The 17,792-nt window shown below is 45.5% G+C and overlaps 1 protein-coding gene across 12 annotated transcripts in view; it reads left to right on the forward strand.

The window, feature by feature from the left end:
* Window positions 1–17,792, forward strand: part of AGAP1 (ArfGAP with GTPase domain, ankyrin repeat and PH domain 1) — a 561,575-nt gene that overhangs the window by 276,633 nt on the left and 267,150 nt on the right. For 11 of the 12 annotated variants that reach the window (XR_009217063.1, XM_058533270.1, XM_058533272.1 and 8 more), the window contains 2 exons: window positions 650–805; window positions 7,500–7,592. Coding sequence is in view for 11 of the 12 variants with exons in the window: in XM_058533270.1 (XP_058389253.1) it covers window positions 650–805; window positions 7,500–7,592 (249 nt within the window). In the remaining variant the exon portion in view is untranslated. The remainder of the gene's footprint in view (window positions 1–649; window positions 806–7,499; window positions 7,593–17,792) is intronic. The other variant, XM_058533265.1, reaches the window with a different exon arrangement.

A 17,792-nucleotide genomic window follows, 5' to 3' on the forward strand; every position in this document is an offset into this window, starting at 1 on the left:
TGTTTGATTAACAGTTTCTCGGACAGATGTTATATGGGCACTTTTTTAAAGAATGCAGCAAGAGGGTTTGGTGTCACACTTTCGGTTTGCTTGGGACGTCAGTAAGTAATCGTATTACTGTAGGGGCCTCTAAAGGTAGAGTCAAGAATGTTAATGTCTCCGCTCAAGGCATCTTTAATTTTTTATGAATCTTGCAATATCTTCCAAAAGCATTCAGAGTTTCAAGATGTCATTTATAAAATGTGAGTTGTGGTCCTGCTGGACAAAATAGTGCTCTTTCTGCGTCTACTCTAGAGCAGGGGAGGAACCATAGAACCCGTTTAGATCAACCAACCCCTTCGTTTTTAGAGGAAATATAAAATAATTACATTTTAACTGCGCCCAATTTGTAATTTAACTAATAGAGACTTCTCTTTCTTAGATCACTTTTCTCAGACAAAACAACTTTGTGAGTTGATCGGTATGTTCTAGAATGAGGCCTTGTACACTTGATGCTAATACAACTAGCAGAGTCAGAGAAGATATCTGACCTGCCATGCAGGCATCTCTTCAGTGTGACTTACTGACTTGTTGGTGATGATCCTGCATACGTGGTGGCATTAGGTTCCTGGAGGGTGTCAGTAGTAAAACCTTGGTTCCATTGTTACAGACAAGTAATGGAGGTGGGAGCTTAAGTGACTATTCCTCCTCCGTCCCGTCCACGCCGAGCACCAGCCAGAAAGAACTGCGAATAGATGTCCCTCCCACTGCCAACACACCAACGCCCGTCCGGAAGCAGTCCAAGCGCCGGTCCAACCTTTTCACCGTGAGTGTCAACCCTGGAAAGACATTTGTATGTGATTCCAAACAATTTCAATTAGTATGAATCGGGTGGCCAGATGGTTCAATGATATTTGTAGAATCCAAACTCAGTTAATGAGAAAAGCATTGATTTCTGTGGAAGTCTAAGAAAATTATGAGAAGCAAAAATTTGGATACTGAGTGACATGGGAACTTCTCAGCCTACAGAGAGTTCTGGTATGTGTGTCAAAAATGAAGAGTGAGGGGTTTGTATAAAGATCTTTATTATCCTGTGACTTTGTTAGTCTCCAGCTAAAGACCTGTCACCTTGGCTACAAGGAGGTGATAAAATTCTGCCAAAATTCCCCAGTTATTTCCCAGGCTGGAGTGCCTGAGGGTTTACCTCGAGGTGGCTTTTAGTACCAGAAGCCTCAAGTGTTTTTAGAGACTCGTTGACGTAAAGGCTCTTCACCTAGAGTTTTCTTTGGCGTGATCTGTGGAGCATTTTAAAACTATATATCAGCTTTCTGGGCTCAGATTTATGAACTGAGAATCTGTGCATGGGACCCAGGCTTGCGTAGGTTTTAAAAGCCCCTTGGGCAATTGGGATGCAGAGAACCCCTGAACTACAGAGGAGGGAAAAGTGCTCCACCTTGTCCCTTCCCTTACACACAGCAAACATTACCAATCAATCATGGAAGGCTTTGCAGTTGAGCCCAGAACTCCAGGCAGAGCTACTGTCATGTGACTGCAGTCATTTGCCTTGAGAAGAAAACTTTCCCTCCCGAGACTAGATCTGTGCGTTGCAAGTGTATGCTTTTAAAAAAGCCAGTGGTTCTCGACCAGGGTGGTTTTTCTCCCCGGGGGACATTTGGCAATTTCTGGAGAAATTTTGGGTTGTCACCACTGGGAGTTGGGAGTGGGTAGGGTACTTGCAGGCATATCCTTAGGAGTAGCAACCAGGGATGCTGCTAACCATCCGACAATGCACAGGTCGGCCCCCGCGACAAAGAATAATCCAGCCCCTAATGTCAGTGGTTCCCTGTTTTAAACAATTTGACTTCTCCTTTTGGTTGATTACTGCTGACTTAGATGCAAAGAAGTTCAGTATCTCTTGCCGTGAACTAAGGGAGGACTCTACAGGGGTGGCTGGGAGCCTGTTATCTGATCTGCTGCCCTTACTGGAGATGACATTCTTGATGTTGTACATGGCTGCCAAGTGCAGGAGATCCCCATCCCGTTCCCACCATGTTTGTGGTGGTTTTCCCACTGGACAGTCATTATAGCCAGGGTCTGTGGCCAACAGCGCACATCCCCTCCTTACGACTCTCCCCTTTCTTTTGCCGAGCGCCCTGTGCCACATCAGTTCTGGCAGACACTGCTGCTGGAGGGGCAGAGTGAGGACCAGACAGACCAGGTTCAGATCCCAGCCTCCACTCCCAGCCGCTGTTTGAAGCTTGGGCTAGTTCCTTAACCTCTCTGAGCTGGAACAACAGTGGTTCTGCAGTGGGGCTGTTGGGGAGATTCCCTGTGAGGGTGAAGAGTCTTTGGGACCTTGCTCTCGTTTTTTCTCACCACCACTGATGTTGTGAAAATGATTTCTGTAGTGCTAAGCAGAAGTAGTTGTTGGACTATGTGATAGATTGGGAGGAAGCTGCTTAGGTTTCTGCAAAATACAGGTGAATATCTGATATGCATAAATTTGTACATGAGTAAGAGATTTTGTTGTGAAATGTCTTCAGACACACAGAGAATAGCAGCAGTCACCTGAACAGCCACTTCCCGGCTCTGTGCACCTGTAACCCTTCTCCACACCCAGGTCGGGGTCTTTTGGTTGAGTGGGCGTCACCTCACTCAAGACTCAGTGGACTTGAGAAACCAGTTGCCGACAGTGCACAGAGGGTGGGCCGTGAGCAGGACGCCAGCGTAGCAGGGAGGAATGACGGCTTTTGAATGTGGACCAGAGTATCTTCTGTATCTTTGCCACTCCTGTTAGTGCGTGGCGGGAAGAGAGAACCTCCAGGCCCAGTACACCTTCCAAGGGCCACATTTACTGGTCATTGGTTTTGGTTTCTATTCTAAGGAAAGAGATGAGAAGCCAGGAAGTATCTTTAAAAAAGAGACTGTTTATAAGGAGAGCCCCAGTACGTCCCCATCCCCGCATATTCAGGGCAACTCTGGAATTGGAATGTGCCAGAAAATGGTATCCCAGACCCTGCTCACTGGGTAACTGACAAAGGAGAAAACTTTAAGGCAGGAAGAATCAAAATAATAATAACTTGGTTAATAAGTATTTTCTTACTCTCTGCTGTCTGCAGAGCCTGGCTGTGCTTGGTGTCTGTCAGGGTCATGGTTGCCAGAGTCAACCCACGTTCCAGAGAAAGGAGGGGTCCCTGCATGCTAAGAGGAGAGTGGAGGACTGAGAGATCGGGCCCTCCTGCCACTTATTCAAGCCGCACACGTGGGCGTGGCCGCGTCCAGGCGTCCTGGAAGAGGCCAGGAGCCCCAGCTGTCCAGGGCAGGTGGGGCGGGCGCCGGAGCCGTCCTTATGGTGACTGAGGATCCCCGTTAATTATGTCATAATTAATGTCTCTAATAATACAAAGATGTGCCCATGAATCTATCATCATCAGGGCTTGTTCTTTCTCTTTGAATGTGGGAAAGCAGTTTAAGAGTAGAGCATTTTAGAAATTAAATCCAGCTGCACAACTGTTATTACCAGGAACAAAAATTTGGGGTCATGAAAGAAGCTAACACTACAATGGGCTTGGCTCATGGCCTTTAAGGAAAAGACGGCTAAAACCCCAGACAAGACCCGTATGCTGGTCATTACTGGGTTTGCCTTGAACAAGATGGTGGTGGTGGTGACGGTGATGTGTTGGGATTTTTTAAGTGGAAGATCTTAAAAATATTAACTCCACTAGATGTCAGTGTCATCCAAGGAATGAAAAGAGGCAAATTAATTTTGAAATTGTAGCAATTAAGAAACTAAAGTCTCATCATTAACAGTTTGAATCTCTTCTTAAATATGGAAAATTTCATAGACTCTTCATCCCTGGTGATTGTTGGTAATTACTGGCTTAAATTGGCAAGAAGTGTATTTATTTGAAAGTGTCTGGTAGGAGGAGAGCTGTGCCGTATGCTGAATAATCTTAGTGAATAAAAACCCACGCCGTCTGGGATTGTAAGACCCAGACGAAGGGGCACCATCCTCCTTGTTTATTAGACCATCGTAAAGAGGCTGGAGTTAATTAAGTAGTACACACATCATTTTTCAAATACCAGGCTTATAAATTTTATAAAGTAGACCTGGAATGTACCACTCTGGGCTAACGTTTTGCATCCCAAGATGTTTCTGTTTTCACATGTACACATTTTTAAACAAAAATGAATCACATGCACTTTTTACAAAATAGTACAGACTTAAAATCTCTCCTGTGGTGAGAAACTATGTGTTACATTTGCAGTAGAGGTTATACTTTCACTAGTCAAAAGCTAAATTATATCTTATTTTGCTTATTTCTTTGAAAAACATCATTGTTTTGAGAAAAGAAATATTGTAAGGCTGTCTCCATTTAATTCTTTTTAATATGGGTTCTTAGAACAATTAATTTAGTTTTGTGGCCTTAATTTACATGTGGTTAACTTCAAACTCTGATTAGAAAATATTTTCAAACATTCAGGAAGAAAAAACATATGCACACACTCCCCATGCAACTCATGACACACAAGTGTTTTGCTGCTGCTGCCACTGCTGCTGCTTCAAGAAACACATCATCGGTGAAGGTTGACAGCCTGCCTCCCTGTCCAGGGGTCAGCATTCGCTTGAATTTGGTGTTTATTATCTGTATCCGTGTTGTAGACTTACTCTATTGGGTGTCCTTAATTGTACGCTGTATTGCTTTGCCTCTTTTCAAGCTTTATCATAATGATGTTATTCACATGATGTTTTCAAAAGCTTACCAGATAATGCCTAGCATACCTAGTAACCATTGTGAAAAGATGTTACCTGACTCAGAAACTCGCTGTAAAAATAAGGCAGCAAAATTGATAGTATAAATTGGATTGTTCGAATGGTGTTTTGTCTGTTGTGGAGCAGGAGAGCCTGGATCCTGTTGGGATGTGTTCCAGCAGCCTTTGACTTACTCATTGGTTACAGGGGAAATGCAGGTTTCTGTTTGATAGTGAGGGCTCTTGGCAGCGATGCTTCCCGTCTCTGTAAGCAGGTTGTTGACAGGTGTCCCTTCATGGCTTTTTTCATCACATGGGAGAAAGTTAAACGTTTTTGCAAAGAAGGAGGCGATGATTAGATTATCTTAACCTTGCTTTTTCCTCTACATTCAGTGTTTGCAGAGACTTAGCAGCCACTCTTCTGGCTTGCTACCCACCTTCCGTGATGGGTGCGACAAACTCTTGTTAGGTTTCTAGTTGTGCGTCAGGCTGGTGACATCGCACAGTCACGCCCGACCTGTGCAGCGGGTCCTGAGAGCTGCTTTGTATCTGCTGATTTCACGGAGCCGTGTCAGCAGTAACGCGAGGACGTGCTGTTGGCGCTGTAGTCTCAGAGTTGGCGGAAAAGTCGGGTACCTTATTGGGAATTGATCTGTGCTGCAGTGTTTTGTGTCCAATGGGTTTGCTTTGGTTTAGTTGTCGGGTTTCAGTTTTGTTGATATATGCTACAGCATGTTGTAGAAAAAGTAATCGTGGGGCAAGATACAGCAAACCCTGTGCCGAACAGCTCGCCACTGCTCTCCTTGAAATTTTAGTTTCATGACTCTCCACCAAAACGTTAGAGTTGTCAGGGGATTGGGGGGTTTCTTTGCAGTGAAGTTTCCGTGTCTTTCGTCTCCGAGCGTGTGACCTAGCATTGAGGTTAGTGCTTCCTAGTCCTGCTTCTCGTGGAATATGGGAATTCTGCCCTGAGAGCAGAGAGACTGTGGGGCAGATGTGCTGCCGTGAGGAAGATGTTCATTTTGTTATGTTTGTTTTGTTAATTATTCTGGTGAATAGAGAATAATGAAGATGGATTTCCAAATTTAGAAATTTAGAATTCATAAAATTCCAAAAGTACCATGAATGATCTCTATTGATTGAAGATTTTTTAAAACGTTCTCCCTGTGAGTTTTGAATCTTATTGTACAAATTGAAACCTCAAGTTCCCATTTTCCCAGGAATTGAGATGTGGGGAAAAGAGGATTTAGGGCTATTGCATAGCACTTATTATACATTATTAATTAAAGAATTAATTAAAGAGAAAAGTGAGCCCCTGACTCCTAGCTAAAATTCATGACAAGGGATTGATAAATATCTCCATTTCGATCCTCTCCGAAAGGGATAAACCTTACGTTTTGCGTTCTGCAACTTTCTGTGTGTTGCTTGTTTCGTTTCCTGCTGTCTCATCCCACGCTTTCTACCATCCTAAAGGAAAAACGTGCACGTGCCTGGCACGGTAGGTGGCCAGTGAATGTAGCAGCTCTTATAATTGTCAAGGAAGCATGTTTTCTAATGAGCACGTGTGCCCATCGACCTCTGAGCTGATATCATGGGAACTTTTCTCCCTCTTTACGACCCGTGACGTTGCCCCTTTTAATATTAAAAAAATAGAGTAAGTTGCTCCATCTCACACCCCCGTGAAACCAGATTCCATCAGCGTCTCATTGCAGCGCTGGACACCACAAAGTCTGTCCGTTTCATATATCATCTCAGATTTGAAAAGCACATGAAAATGTTTCTCCATTTCCAATATTGCGTGAGTAATGTTCCCATTGAAAAGTAATGGAGTGAAGTTGTCACTTGTCAGCACAGTTATTAAGGAGGACGAGTCTCAGATCTTTCTCTCATAATAAAATAAATCTGTCAGAAAATCATTGTCCTCACACTTTCTCATGCCATCCAGAGATGGAGACTCAGCTGTGGGGCTCCTTCGAATTCCCCGAGTCACGATGAGCTTGAGGGTGTGGCATTTCTGCTTTAGACATCACCACCCTCCCCACCAATTGCCAGCTGCCAGGCGGTTCACGTAACGTCCACAATTCGGCCAAGGAAACTGTTCCAGGAACTTGGCAAACGAAGCTGCTCGTTTTTCCCCAAGTATTGACGTTTTGTCAAAAAAAGATATTTTCAACTGTTTTCCCATTTGCTATTTTTTGTGGTGTCGTACACTAGTTTGACTTTGAATTCCCTGTTTTCTAACCATCCAGAAGCAATAAAAAGAGACATTACCAGCACCTTGATACGAATCAAGGGTGTACTGTTAAATTGCGAAACTGAGTCATTAATAGAATTTTTCAAATCCTTCAGACGTTAGTTAAATATATACATTTATGTAGTAGTTTTCCAAACAAGCAGCGAGGAGCCCTTTTCTCCTTGGCTGGATTAACTGCAGCTTTGGAATGGGTTTTCCTGTTGGGCGTTACTTTCCTGTATGGTCCATTGGTTTCTAGTAATTGAGTTTTGAACTCTTTAAAAAAGAATTAAAAGATAATTTTGTGGTAGAAAAGTGGGGGGAAAAGTTGAGAAAATTCTCTGTAAAATGATGGATTGGTGGAGATGAACTACTTAACAGTCCGCTTCTAGGATGTGGATGTACGTACACACATATATCATCATGGCTTCTAAATATGTATTTACAGAAACTGTGCAAATAAGGGCAGACCTTATGCAATCCGTGAACCGCAGCCCTTGTAAACCCAAATGCTAACTTTATTTTTGCTTTGCAGTCTCGGAAAGGGAGTGACCCAGACAAAGAGAAGAAAGGCCTGGAGAGTCGTGCGGACAGCATCGGGAGCGGTCGAGCCATCCCAATTAAACAGGTACGCCGTTTCTCCCTTTTCTCCCTTCCCGGGAGCTGGAGACACACCTCGGGTCTCTCCTTGCTGTGATGCTGGCTTGTGCACCAAGGTTTGTTTGATGTGTTCTGTTGATGAATGTAGAAGTCACTCACTTGACATCAATTAGAAGAGGTTCCTGTGTGTATTAATATAGGATCATTAGAATAAGAAGAGGGAAAATGTGACAACAGATCTAATGAAGTGCAGTCTGCCCGCCTGCATATGGAGTGCGTTTCGAGGCTGAGTTGGCTTCAAAGGCTGCCTTTGTAGCTCGGCTTTGATTGGGCCGCCGGCCGCCAGTTGACAGGGGTAAATCAGATCGTGTACAAGAGCCCCTTGTGATCATAGGAACAGCCCGATGTGGCCCTAATTTGCTCTCGCAGACGGACATCTGAACACTGTTTCAGGCTGGTTTGTAACAACGAGGCAATTAGTTGTGATAATCATAGCCGGTGTGTCAGCTGTGCGCTCTTGTTTGTAATTTGCTAATGAAGGAATTGTAACTTTGATTAGGTTTAGTTTCATTTAGACCTTATTATATAAAGGAACATTTACAGCTGTAATGTGGGGCCTTAATTAAACTTCCTCATTACACAACAGGACTTGAATTCAAGCATTTGTTTTGGCCTATGTTGCTAGCCTGGAGTAGGTTTTCATTAGCCCAGAAAGCGGGTACCAAATTACTTTATGTCTCAAGTAAAACGGGAATTCACGTAACATATTTTGCTATTCTGTTTCCAAGGAAAATCAAAATAAAGAGTTCAACCGGGCACTCTAGCTTCTGGAAATGTCATCTTTTAGTTGTTAAAGAAAGCCAGTTGATTTAGAGTGCATTCTGCTTGAGAGAGAAAAAAAAAAATCTGTGGGCATGATAATAGTCCTGGCTGTTAACATCGCTGTGACCAGCTCGTCCCTCTGGGTGATTGCTCTTTGCCATCCTCTTCTGCGATACCTAGACAGTTTTACGAATCCTTTAGGAACTCATGTTGGCATTGCCACCCTTAAAAAGGGCTATCAGCTTTCCACAATGTAGTTTCACCCATTTGAAACAAGTGGGAATGCAGTGTTAGCTGGGGGCCAGGCAATCTCAGTGTGGAGTGTGGAGCAGGAACAGGTTACATAGGACCATGGCGTCGGAGTTCACGGGCAAGACCAGAGCAGGGAGTTTACAGGGTTTTTAACAAGAGCCGTTCAGATACTAGACAACAAATGTGTGGGCTAGCACGGGGCACCGCCAAGAAAAATCTTCTTCCCTACTCGTTGCTGGTGGGTGACGTTTTCCTTCTAAAACAGTTTCTTTACTGTAAAGGTCTATGCATGTAGTTGCTTATTCTTTCTCTGTGCGTTTATTTATAAACCTAACTCTCTACATAGGGTAATTTTAAGGTGTAATTATTATGCCATTGATGCTTTTCCACTCGAATTATAAAAATCATTTAACCCTTTGCCTCTCATTTAAAAAATTGGTCCTAGGGCATTTCCTTTTGGGAATATTAAAAGTTAATACTAGGTTGTTACCTTAATTCACGTCTCTTGTCGATGAGGGCGGGAGTGCTCGCCTCCTCGCAAGCCGGCCAGACCCCCGGTGTAATTAGAACCTTCACTCAATTTGTACCCTGCTCATCTGTAGAGGGGGCTCGCCTTACAGGCTAGGTTTTCAATATGTGTGTGGATTGGGGTTGACCATCAAGCGTAAAATGAGTATTATCCAGTCCTGGAAGCCTTTCAATTGTGCATGTTCAAAATAATCTCATCGAAATCTAAATCATGGTCTGATTTCCTGGTGAATCATGGCACAAGGAGCATATGCAGCTCCTAGTCCCTCATAGCTGCCCACACGTGCTGCCACGGACGAACTTCTTCCTCAAGTCCACACCTGGCGGGTCAGAGTCCTCCTGTGGCAGGCTGTTCCAGGCCTCAGGTTCCTCATCTGTGAAATGGGACACTGGACAATATATGAGTCCCTTGAAACACTGGGATGTGGAGATTCCAGAGAGAGTTTTTAAATTCCTACAAAACTGGATTTTCCAGTGAGTCATGCTCAGGGCACCTTTGTCAGAGCCTTTCTGTGGCTCCCACGGATGGATGTGGGTTTTTAAATGGTCACATAGATGTGTCTCAAACGCCCGTGTGTGCCCGTGTTTATAAAGGAACCGAGATCATTAGAGACGGTCTGAATTCCTAACCCTCCCAGTGCGATGACTTCAACTGGTAGAAATGAAATGAGAGGTTTGCAAAGAAAGGAGCCCAATGGGGCAGTGCCTGCCCAGCATGTTCTAGATGCTCAACAGACCTATTTGTTGAATAAACGAACAATTGAATGAGTGCTTATTATTTGTTAAGTGCTTTTTATATAGCATCCCATTGAAGCCTCAACATTGGCACAGGTGAGGTAGTGTGGTATCCTTATTTTAAATCACACCCAGTCGGGGAGCATTCCAGACCAGGCAGCCTAGGAAGCAATGGGCATCGAGGGTTTCAGACCCAAGCCCCTCTGCCGCATCGCCTGCACTCTCTCCACTGCTTGTTGGCAAAGAGCCTTCAGAAAGCTTAGCAAGCAAAGTTATGTGTTTTAAATTAAATCTGTGAACCCTGACCTCAGACAAAAATGCCTTCTGCGTGTCTAGAAGAAACTTCCAAGACTATGTCCACGGCAACATGTTTCTCCAGGGATAACATAGCTGCGCTCGTCTGTTCTGGGGATGGGAGGGGTCATTTCAGCCCACCATGATTGTTTGTCACACGCATTTCTGCCCTTCTCACCAGCAGCCAGGCGCTTTGTCTTAATGCTCAGCCCGTGTTCAAGTCTCGGTTTGTCTGTTGGAGCCCCGCACGCACCCCGGCTCGTGGACCCTTTGCCTCATGGCAGAGACGTGATCTTGGAAGCTCAGAGACCTTCACGGGGCTGCTAATGGTGATGGTTTTTGGACTGGCTAGTATTTTTGATCATTGCAGGCTCCTGCTTTCCCCCTTCCCACAGGAATCTTGTAACCAATGGTTTAGGACACAGGCGAGGCAGTCTTCAACAGGCTCAGCAACCTGACTCATGTTTTTACAGATTGTACACATTCCGGTGAATTATCTCAACCATGTTTCGCTCACATCTTACAGCTCGTTCATTGTGAAAACGCAGGCCTCTTCCCCCAGTGTGCGAGCTCGCCGGATCACGATAGGCGATGATTTCATCTCTTCTCTTTTTTTCCCAGTTAAAGATACCTCATCAAGAATATGACTTATTTTCTGCACAATAATTTCATGTCTTGAGAACCTGGGCCCATTTCCCCTTTTTTGTGCTTTCTGCAGTTTTAGAGGAGATTTGGTTCCGAGTTCTGTTTCTTCTTTTTTTTTTTAATAGTAAGATAAGGTCTATTCAAATAAAAATTAAAAAGCAAAGCAAGAAAAATAAAAAGCCAGAGGCCCAGCTCAGCAGCGAGTGGGCTTGTCACGTATTAATTTTTCATTGCTGCGGAGAGTTGTACATACATAATCACTTGATTGCGGTGGGAGTTAGGGAGCTCCTATGGTGTCATTTGCATAAATCTTGTTAAGTCAATGGCAGTTAATGAAGTACAAATGAGCCCGGAGAAGGTGACATGCAAATCGTGGGTGGCAGATGGGAGGTCTGTTTAGGGGACAGCAGCTGTGTGCTCTCCTTTCTTTCTCTCCTTTTGGAGTTTTTTAATCTCTATATTATGGCCCAGATACACAGCCTCAGCCCTGGCCTCTCCCCGCTCCTGGCAGACGCCTGGCCGAGCCAGGCCCGCTCCTCCCGCCCCTGATGCTCTGCAAAAACAGACCCAGTGGCCTCACCGCGCCTCACATTTAGTAACACACACCAGAGTATATTTGAATTTTTAAACTCTGAATCAGTTTATCTTGTCATGCTTGCACAATTGAAAATAAATAAATATATGTATTTTTTTCGATGGGAACAAACAAGAAAACTCCTCACTAAGTGTTTCGAGGCAGTGTGTTGTCTCATGTGAGATCCCAAAGAGTGAGAAAGAGTAAAAGGTACTGTCTTTGCTTAATTATGCTTCTGTTGGGAGTCTGACCTTTCCCCTTCAGACAGGCCAGCGGTGTTTATCCAGCCATTTCCCCCCACATCCGACGTTCCTGGTTAGGCCATAAGCAGAGGGTGGGCATTGCCAAGGTTTGTTAGGAGCGAGAGATACAGGAAGTGTACGGGCCCCGCCATGTAAGACCCCTTGGTGTCAGTGCAGACTACTCAGAAGGGCCCCCACAGGCCAGTCTCAGTCATGGTTGGGGTGTCCCTTGCCTGGAGGTTTGTTTTTTGAAGTTTTAAGTGCTAGCAGGCCTCCCAGTGAGCTTTTAGAGATTTATGAGCAAAACACTGCATTCACTTACTGCTTTTGGAAGTTTTTTATTTATTTCATCAACTGGTTGATATTTGGGGAGACACAAATCTCCCCTGACACTGAAAAAATGCAGGCGAAGAACTGTGTGCCGGGAAACACAGCTATGATGATGACTGTGATGGTCACTCAGGAGTCACCACTCGGTGTGGTTCTTACACTGCCACGTCCAGCCAGGGCACGCTTTCTCGGCACGTGGGCCTGCAGGGTACCACTGGAGACCTCAGGGCAGCAGGCTTAATTTTCTGTTGTTCAGGAGTATGCCAAAGGCACAGAGTGTCTTCATAAAACTTTTTTAAGTCTTAATTTTGACCTTGAACCCAGATGTCGTGGCCACCTCTAGAGCAGACAGTCAGCCAGTGAGAGCAGAGATTTTTCAGCGGCCAGCAAAGCCACGGGAAAACCCTTCCCGAGTCGTCAGAGGAAGAGCCGGCCTGAGCGGAACTTTCCAGTAGCATCAGGCCTGTGAACTGTTTTGAATCGATGTGTTTTTGATTCTCAGTTGAGTAGAAAAAAGCGATTGTCAATTAAGTGAAAGGCACCTCCGGAGTTAATCCCCTCGGCCAGCCTGCCACAGGCCGCTGACCTGCGTTGTCTGGTACTTGGGATCAACACGAGGAGGTGGATTGTGTGGTGTTGACAGAATAAAAGCCACCTCGTGACGCTCACTTTAACATCTCGTGAAAGTTCGACACCTTTCACAGCCGGTCAGTCAGCTGCTCAGCCATCATGTGCTTTCACAGAGGAAACAAAATCGAAGAGCGAGCTGAAACTTGAGAGAGATGGGAACAGGAAGAAAGGGATGCTGTGTTCTTCCAATCAGGCATGCAGGAGAAGTTCATTCTGCAGGTCCGCCCTCTGTGCTGCGTCTGCGAGGTGTGATGATGATGGCTGCTGTTTATTAAGCCTGGCCTCAGAGGAACCAAGGTGAGCAGAAGGCGCCCTGAGAATCCGCTGTTCACCCATGTGGCAAATCAGCTCTGCCTGGGCATCGGGGGCCCATTTAGTTCCCCAGAAGCAGATAATTTACTGACATGGACCCCAGTGCCCCGAAAGCTAATTTACCTCACTTGGGTGAACAACTCCCTGAGAGTATTGCATCCGGCCGGGCTCACGACAGACTCAGCCAATTATGATTATTAATTTAATGGGTCAGGTGGGTGCCTCACATGCTTTTAATTTGACTCCTCAAATATCATACTGTCATTGGTGAAACGGTTTGGAATATCTGGACGTCTATGTAGGAATTTACAGTCATCCATCTTCAAATAAATAGGACACCCCCTCCCACACCCCCATCCTTTTGGCAGTGTGGGTGGATGGCAGTATGGTCCATACAGAATGCTCAGAATGCTTAAATAGACTATGTGAACCAAGCTACAAGATCCATCATTTAAATATAAATCTGCAAAGCCATTTAAAATAATACTTCACTTGGTGGTGAGGGCTGCAGGAGGATGATACAAAGTAATGTATACCGAAGTGCTTCATACACTGCATAAACTGCCATGCAAACATAATGTTATTTCCAAGAGTGGAGGTTCATTTCAAGGCTCAATGTGTCCTCTGTGTATCCATAATCCAGGAGCTGGGGTAATATCTGACTACGTGATTCATTTCAGCAAAATGTTGTTTATTTTCTTTAAAAGTGCAACAGCGATGGGGAAACCCAATTCCCTACGCTCTCAGCAATATAAATTTGCACACACACAGAGAAAAGTTTCTTGAAGCTAAGGTTGGCATGTATTGCTGGATTTATTTTTGTTTTGATGAATCGAGAAGATATTTGTTTCTGGCGTTATTTCTCATCAGACTCAGTCAGCTTGTAACAGTCATACACTTGTCCAGTGTAGACATGCCCTGGCTACTCTGCTAGGGGCTTGGGGGCACAGAAGATGTCTACGACCCATGCTGGGCTCAGTCGTGCAAGGGAGACCCTGACCCATGACCCCCAGTACTGGTGGATGGGTGTTGCAAGGGAGTTGTCTTGAAAGGACCCTGGGAGCCCAGGAGCTAAGCAATGGTGGATTCTGCTAAGCTGGAAAGGTGAGGGTGAGGAAAGAAGAGGGGAATGGAGGTGGGGGGCACTCCCAGTGGGCTTTGAGGTACAAGTAGGCATTTGCCAGAGGGAGGAGGAGGGCAGCATGAGCAGAGCAGCGGGGAGGAGGGGTGCCAGAGGAGCGTGTGAGGGGAACCTGGAAAGGCAGCGATGTCCAGTTGCCAGGGGCTCTGGCTGCCCCTTGGAGGGATGTTAGGAGGGGGGTTGATTCCCCCCGTCAGCTGTGGGGAGTCATGACGTGTTTCCACAGAGCAGCAGTCTGAGAGTACGAGGCTGTGACAGCGCAGAGCTTGGCTCCAGGCCCCCAGGAGAGAGCGCCTGCAGGCGGTGTCTCTGAGGGCCAGCCAGAGCAGCCGTGTCTTCTCAGAGCGACGGTTGCTCCTGGTCTTCCTAATCAGAGGGTTTCCTCGCTCCCATGACTTCATCCCCATCGGGTTTGTGATGCTCGGTAGTTATAACCTGTCAGGGTATTCATGGTACCAATGTTTATTGACTGCTTAATGAGTGCCAGAGACAGTGCGAGAACTTCACGCTGTCGTCCCTGGAAACTCGGAGGTGGTAGCTGTGATGGTCCCATTTCACAGATGAGAGAGATGAAGCTCAGGGAGATGTTGTAACCTGTCCAGCATCACACCATGTGTCAGTCTGCTCCGGCGGCCGTAATAAAATACCACAGACGGGCCGGCTTAGACAGCTCGCGGTTCTGGAGGCTGGAACTCTAAGATCAAGGTGCCGGCAGGGTCGGTTTCTGGTGAGGCCTCTCCTCCTGGCTTGCAGACGGCTGCCTTCTTGCTGGGTCCTCACGTGGCCTTTTCTCTGTGCGTGCTCCTGGGGTCTCTTCCTCTTCTTATAAGGCCACCAGTCATGTTGGATTAGGGCCCTTATGACCTCAGTTAACCTTAATTACCTGTTTAAGGGCCCTGTCTCCAAATAAAGTCACACTGGGTGTTAGAGCTTCAATATACGACTTTTAGGGGAACACAGTTCAGCCCATAACACATGACTCGTTAATAGCAGAGCTGAGATGGAAGCTCAGGTCTGTGTGACCCCAAGGGCCATCTGTAACACTCTCTCCATCCATATGTTCTTCTGCCTTAGGCCTTCCTAGGATTACAAGGCAAGGCCACTATTCCTGTCAACATGTTTCAGAATCTAAAGAACCTATTTTATGAGGCTCCGTGTACTGGATAGGAAACACACAGGATTCCAAACATTCTGATTTGAAGGTTTCAACTTAAATCCTCCTAAGCTGCAGTAAACTGTTATCATTTGAAATAAGGCTATTATAGGAACACATCCTTCCATAAAGCATGTGGCCCATCTCTATTTATAACTGTTAAGGCAGTGGAGCCCCTTGAGATTGGTTTTGCAAAGAAAAACAAAGCTCCAGTAACCAAAGTGATTTCATTGGGTCCTTTCCCATGCAGAGGTGGCTCCTCAGGACCGTGGGCAGGTGTCAGGCCTGTAGCAGGGGATGGCCGGGAAAAGCATGTTTGTTCAGCAGACGCCTGCAGTTCCAGGGTTTATCTTAAACATGGTTTCCCTCTGGCCTTCCAAAAACAAAAAAAAATCAGTTGTGTTACAAGTTATCAAAGTTGTCACGGTGATAATGGCCGTAGTGCTATGTGTTTTTATTAGTTTATCCCAGGTATAAGAGATGATGCCCAGAGAAATACATATCTCGTTACTGAGGGAAGATATGGCAGGAGCATGGAGACCCCACATCAGTCTTGTGAGGCCCCTCACCATAGAGGTTAAAATCCTAACCCGTGATGAATAGCTGTAAATACTTAACCACAGTCTTTGCTCGTTTGCAAATGCTACACGGAAATGGATGTCTACCAAGACCCCTGAGAAAATCACAGCATCCAAGTCCGATTTCATTTCTGCCTTATTTAGCAGCTCCTGATAAAGACTCAGGTTCTCCTCCTGTAAGAACACAGAACGTACGCTAGGACTTCTCCCAAGCTGGATTTTGTTCTTCAGGAACAGAAAGGTTGCAAAACAAGTGAGCACCTCTCCTGCTGGCGGGAAGAATCCCACTGGCTGTCAGAATTTCGTGTTTTGTGTAAAAACAGCAGCAGTGGAACTCCCTGGAGCATTTGGCTGCTAGAATGGATGCTTTTCCAAAAAACGGGCCAGGGGGCCCAGACTCAGCACGCTGATGCTCCCTGGTTCCCACTGCCTTTTCGCAATGTGGTTTTACTTCTTCTTCACTCCAGAGCCTTTTGCCCCAGAAGTTCTAAAGAAGGTGGCGTCTTCAGAAATCTTCACTGCCCCTTCCTGAGGAAGGTCACCAGACAGCGACATTTTTATAAGATAGTTTTGAGTGGCACAAAAATGTTTTCCTTTCCTGCATCTCACTAAGGGAATTTATTTTTAACTGACTTACCAATGGCCAGATTTTCAAACCCTTGTTACCAAAGCTGACAGCTGTAATTACATATGTAGAAATTTGGTGATATATTATAAAATAGGCATGGACGGGTTTGTCAGTTTGGGAAATATATTCGTAGTTAGACATTTTCTATAAAGTACTTACTATTATAGTTATGTTTATAGACTGGTGAAATGGAAACGTAAAAAATACTGTTAACATCTTAGGGCCATCCCAAATCTAGTCTTCCCCAATTCTGTCAGACCTACACGCTGCTGTATTTACTCACTACCATTTCCATCTGCTTAGAAAGTCATCACAATTAACCAGGTTAGGATTATGTTAGAGTTATAATAAGAATGCTGGCCGTTCTCTCCTGAGTGCTTACTGTGCATGGGTCACTGTACGGGATGTTTAATCACGTGACCTCATTTAATTCTCCAAGAACTAAGACACCACTTACTACCAGCGGCAGACGAGGAGTCCAAGGCTTAGGGAAGTTAAGTCGTGCAGCCAAGGTTACAGAGCTAATAAGTGGCAGAGCTGCACTTCAGATCCAGGAGTCCTTTAGATATATTTCTAGAAAAGTCTTCTCTGCCCCATTCACCCCTGATTTAATCTGTGCTTACAATGACCATCTTTTCTAAACCCGGTCAAAAATCAAGTAAATGCTCTATTCCCCTTGTGGGGTTCCAGCAAGACATGATGTTTTATGTGGAGGCCGTCCTCGAAAGCTCGTGCTGTCTGGCACCTCGACCAACCATGGTCTTCATGCTACAGCCTGCATCAGGGTCACCTGCAGGCCCAGAGGTGGACCAGTAGGGTCAGGGCTGGCTCACAAGAGATTTCTACCCCTGTCTAGGCACATGGGGTCACTTGGAGCTTCTTCCCTTCCCCCTTCACAAGTATGGCTCTCAACTTTGGTTGGTACTGGTCCCTTCAGTCTGTGCTTGTCAGTCTCTTCATCCTTGGGGCCCATGTCAGATGCCTTGTGTTCCAGGAAGACTTACCTTGTCCCTGAGGAGATGTGGTGCTTCCCCCCCCCCCCCACCTCCGCCAGCACCTTGTCGGGTCTTGGGATCTTCTGCCGTCTTCCCTGATGCATCGACGTGTGCGTCCTTCACGCATCCTCCCCCATGTGCTTCTTGAGGGTGCACGCTCTCTTACAGTGATCCTCTCCCGCAGTGTCTACAGGGCAGGCCGAGTAGGCAGGTAGTAGTAGTAGATTGAGTAGGTCAATAGTGTAAAATGTTTTTCTTTCCCCAAAACAAACTTTATGTTTGTTTTAAAGAATATGTTATATTGGAGAAGAACTCTACATTGTTGCATTTTAAGGTAGAGAATAGCTTTTAATTTAATGTTCTCTAGAT

The sequence above is a fragment of the Diceros bicornis genome, chromosome 37 (genome assembly GCF_020826845.1).
Source record: "Diceros bicornis minor isolate mBicDic1 chromosome 37, mDicBic1.mat.cur, whole genome shotgun sequence".
Taxonomy (NCBI): domain Eukaryota; kingdom Metazoa; phylum Chordata; class Mammalia; order Perissodactyla; family Rhinocerotidae; genus Diceros; species Diceros bicornis.